General features: G+C 36.2%; 1 protein-coding gene across 2 annotated transcripts; it reads left to right on the plus strand.

The window, feature by feature from the left end:
* Positions 1-241: 241 nt before the first annotated feature.
* Positions 242-2601, plus strand: LOC111403782 (F-box protein SKIP1-like). 2 transcript variants are annotated; one of them, XM_023032406.1, is made up of 2 exons: positions 242-813; positions 2066-2601. In XM_023032406.1, the coding sequence occupies exons 1-2, from the start codon at positions 452-454 to the stop codon at positions 2331-2333; spliced, it is 630 nt and encodes a 209-aa protein (XP_022888174.1). In that variant the 5' UTR covers positions 242-451; the 3' UTR covers positions 2334-2601. The 2 variants fall into 2 exon arrangements, with proteins under 2 accessions (XP_022888174.1, XP_022888173.1); XM_023032405.1 differs by having other exon boundaries at positions 248-813; positions 1808-2601.
* The last annotated feature ends 1152 nt before the right edge of the window (positions 2602-3753 follow it).

Consider the following 3753-nt stretch of genomic DNA (forward strand, 5'->3'; position numbering starts at 1 on the left):
ATATAGAGAAGTGTTGTAGGGGACACTTTAACGTCTTGGTCATATTCAAAATTTGAAAGAACTAGGGAGTATAATGGCGGTTTTACTAACAATTACGTTTGATAGATATTTTATTTGACAGAATATCATATGACATTCTGTCATATTCAATTACATGGTACTTTGTCATTTGACAGTTAAAAAAAAATAAAAAATGAAGAAGGCTGTTTTCTCATTCAATACATTTTGCAACACACTTTTCAATTAACGAAATGTTAAAGGTTCTGCAAGTGGTGAAATCCTGTTATTAAAGCACGATATTATCATTTCACCAACAAAATAAAGACTCGCTTTCAACCACAAATTATAGATATTTCTTGTTGATGATTATTGCCGTAGCTGTCTATACGCAGTTTATGTACTCATCTGCCTCGAATAGCATCAACCAATGCGTTGTCAGTGCAAAATCTAAATGGAGGGCTACAACCAAGACAATACCGCTGACTCAGGAGAACTGGCTCGTGACTGGGCCGGACTGATCAGCGAGTGCCTCCGCAACATCCTCTCCCGCCTCTCTTTAGAGGACCGATGGCTGGGAGCCATGCTTGTGTGCAAGGCGTGGCTGCAGGAATGCAAAGATCCGACCCTCAACTCAGTGTTAGACCTCGAGACTAACTTCGACTCGGTAACTGAGTTACCCCGATTCTGGACCCCCGAATTCGAGAGCAGGATCGATAACGTGATAATATCAGTCGTCGGCTGGAGTAATGGATCCCTTTCCGAAATCCGTGTTAGACACTGCTCGGATCGCTCCCTCTCTTTGGTTGCTCGAAGGTATTTTTGTTTATTTTCCTGTGTATCTGCTCACTCATTTGTGATTAGTTCTTAAATTATTCTTTCAATCATCGAATTGATTTATCCCATTGGCAGTTTGGGTGGAGATGGAAATTTCTTTTTGACCGGGCAAGAAATCATTGGTCAACCTGTTTTTACCGTTGCTGGATTTTTGGTGACTTAATAATCGATTCTGGAATTTTAAACCAAACCCTAAATATTTTCAGCTGATTGTTGTTTATTTCATACGGCTTTATCTATTTTAGTTCAAGTTTTTTAGTACAGCTAGCTTTTGTGTGGACAGTTTCAGTAAATTACAAGGTTTCATTAGAAAATGGAAATCAAACTGAGCTTAATATCGTTGATTACCTTCTTAAAGTCGCCTATGGATGAAATATCTGGGCACCAAGAGGATTCCCACCACGTCCACGGATTATGAAATATCTATTTTATTTTATTTTTTATTTATTATTATTATTTTTTTCCGGGATATGATGAGGGTCAACTTCAAACGATCTTTAATCTAGCTTCTATTCATGATTTCATTCTTTTATGTATGTCAAAGTCTTGTCCTTTGCTTCTTGAAAACCATTTGAACCAAGTATTTTCTTCGACACTGTTGCAAAACCAAAACAAATTCTTCCACGGGCCTTCTTCTTGTACTAATTATGATCACGATTTCCATCTTCTTTCAAGTAATACTGAAATGGAAAGAATATTTGATATATTACAGAGTCATGACTTTCTTTTGTTCACAGATAGTTGTACTAAAATTGAAATGAATCAGCAATCGTTAGAGCCAAGTCTGCATATCTCCTTCTCTAGTTTATTAAGAGTTTTGCTAGAAATCCCGAGATTTCCGGGGTGCCCCTGTGGCATTAGCCGTTCATTAATGCATCCAATGCTTTTCTGTTTGGCCCCTATTGCTTAAAACGCATTTTTCTCGAAACTTATATTTCGCGGGACTCACAGTTTTTATCAACCAACCAAACAGGTGTCCAAATATTCAAGTTCTCTCTATTAAGAGCTGTCCTCATGTGTCTGATATAATTATGTCTGAAATAGCTTCTGGATGTCCCAAGCTGAAGGAGCTCGATATCAGCTACTGTTATCAAATATCTCACGAGTCTTTGAAAACCATTGGATCACACTGTCCTAACTTGCAGATTCTTAGGCGGAATATAATGAATTGGTTGGATTCTTCCCCACACGTTGGAATCGTCCCTAATGAGTATCTGAATGCCTATCCCAGGGATGGGAATTTAGAAGCTGCTGCCATTGGAAATTCTATGCCTCATCTATTGCAACTTGAACTCCAATTTTCCAAGTTGATGGGAGTAGGACTTGATCTGATCTGTGAAGGGTGCTTGGACCTTGAGTATATTGATCTATCTGGATGTAGGAGTGTGAGTCGTCGTGCTATTGAAAATGCCAAGTCCAAGCTGAAGAAGTTGGAAATCAAAAAGCCTAACATTTATATCACAAGGTCCGTTCTCCGTTGGGAAAGGCATGATTATTGAAAATTGTACGATGAGCGATTCCAAACAGAATGTGTAGAATTTGATCCAATTGAGAACGAAAACGTGAGGAGCTGTTCGAGGTGTCTGTTTGCAACATCTTCTGCATTGAGAATCTTTATTTTTTAGGGGGTAATAAAACGATTTCCTCCAATGCTTATAGTAACTTCAATAATTTTTCTTTATATTGTGGTTCTTGTGCTTCATTCTTCGTGTGGGGAACAAATTGACTTTATTTTACATGATTTTACTACCATGTATGATTGTATTATACATTTCGTGTTCGCAGCAGCTTAAGTTAATGGAAGTGTTGCCATTTGCCTTCAAACCAAAGAGGAAGGAAGGAAAAAAAAAAAGAAAGAAAGAAAGAAAGAAGTGTACCCTAATGTAATAATGTGCATTAATGTTTTCTTTGAATCATATTTATCTTTAGGACTTGTTTTGATTCCTATTTTTTTTCTCAAAATATATTTGTCTCTCTTTTCTTTTCAACCACACATTCTTCAATAAGATAATATTATACACAAATTCAATACTTTTTTTTATTTTTAACCACATATTTTTTCTGTCAGAAATTATTCCTTCTTTTGCCAATTGGGATGTGCCCCGGGGGCCAAAATCTTGAAAAGACTTAGTTTGAAGAAATGTGGTTGTCTTGATATTTTAGCTCCCTGTCTTGGGGGAATTTTGATTGAATTTTATATTGGCCAGTGATACACTTACCCAAAAAATTCTATAGATATTTTACAAAATACACACAGCAGTGGGGTCCACCCCCATAAGATATTTACATAGGGCACATTCCCATGTGACTGTCCTATAAAACATCTGTGAAAAATCTATCTATACACAGGGCATTATTCTTTTATGTTTGGCTAAGTACAAGCGGGCCCTAGTACTACTTTATTTTTTAATCGATAAATTATCACCTAAAATTCATTTCCAAATATACCAGAGTGATTGATGGAGATGCATACAATTAATTTAAGGTAAAAACGAAGGTGATATATAGTCTTTCACCACTAGACTTCAATTTTAGATAATAATTTATTTCTGGTGAAGTAAAAAAAGGGCAAGAGTCGAATCCTTTTTCATTGGCAATGGTAAAAAAATTGATGGCTATCTTGACAAAATGGCTCCCGAACAAGTGCTTAATCTCTTGATTAAGTCTTTTACAAGTTAGGAAACCATATTAAAGTATTTTGTAATGTGTTTTAAATCCCAACCTCGTGTAGTTTTATAGAGATGGTAGAATTTAGTAAGTAATGAGATTTATATTTTCACGCCTTTCCGCTTAAATTTAGTAAACTTTATTCCATGACTTTATTTCGTACATTTCGTGATGCAACTATTTTTGCCCTTAGGCCATCTCCAGCACTGTACGAAATTTTGTACCAAATTAAAATTCATCTTCAACCACTAT

This window comes from Olea europaea, chromosome 11 (genome assembly GCF_002742605.1).
Source record: "Olea europaea var. sylvestris chromosome 11, O_europaea_v1, whole genome shotgun sequence".
In the NCBI taxonomy this organism is placed as follows: domain Eukaryota; kingdom Viridiplantae; phylum Streptophyta; class Magnoliopsida; order Lamiales; family Oleaceae; genus Olea; species Olea europaea.

Bases quoted from the DNA above. Each gene is read 5' to 3' on its own strand.
- LOC111403782 (XM_023032405.1), top strand. From the start codon at position 452: ATGGAGGGCTACAACCAAGACAATACCGCTGACTCAGGAGAACTGGCT. The intron at 814-1,807 runs GTATTTTTGTTT...CCAACCAAACAG, and splicing joins CTCTCTTTGGTTGCTCGAAG to GTGTCCAAATATTCAAGTTC.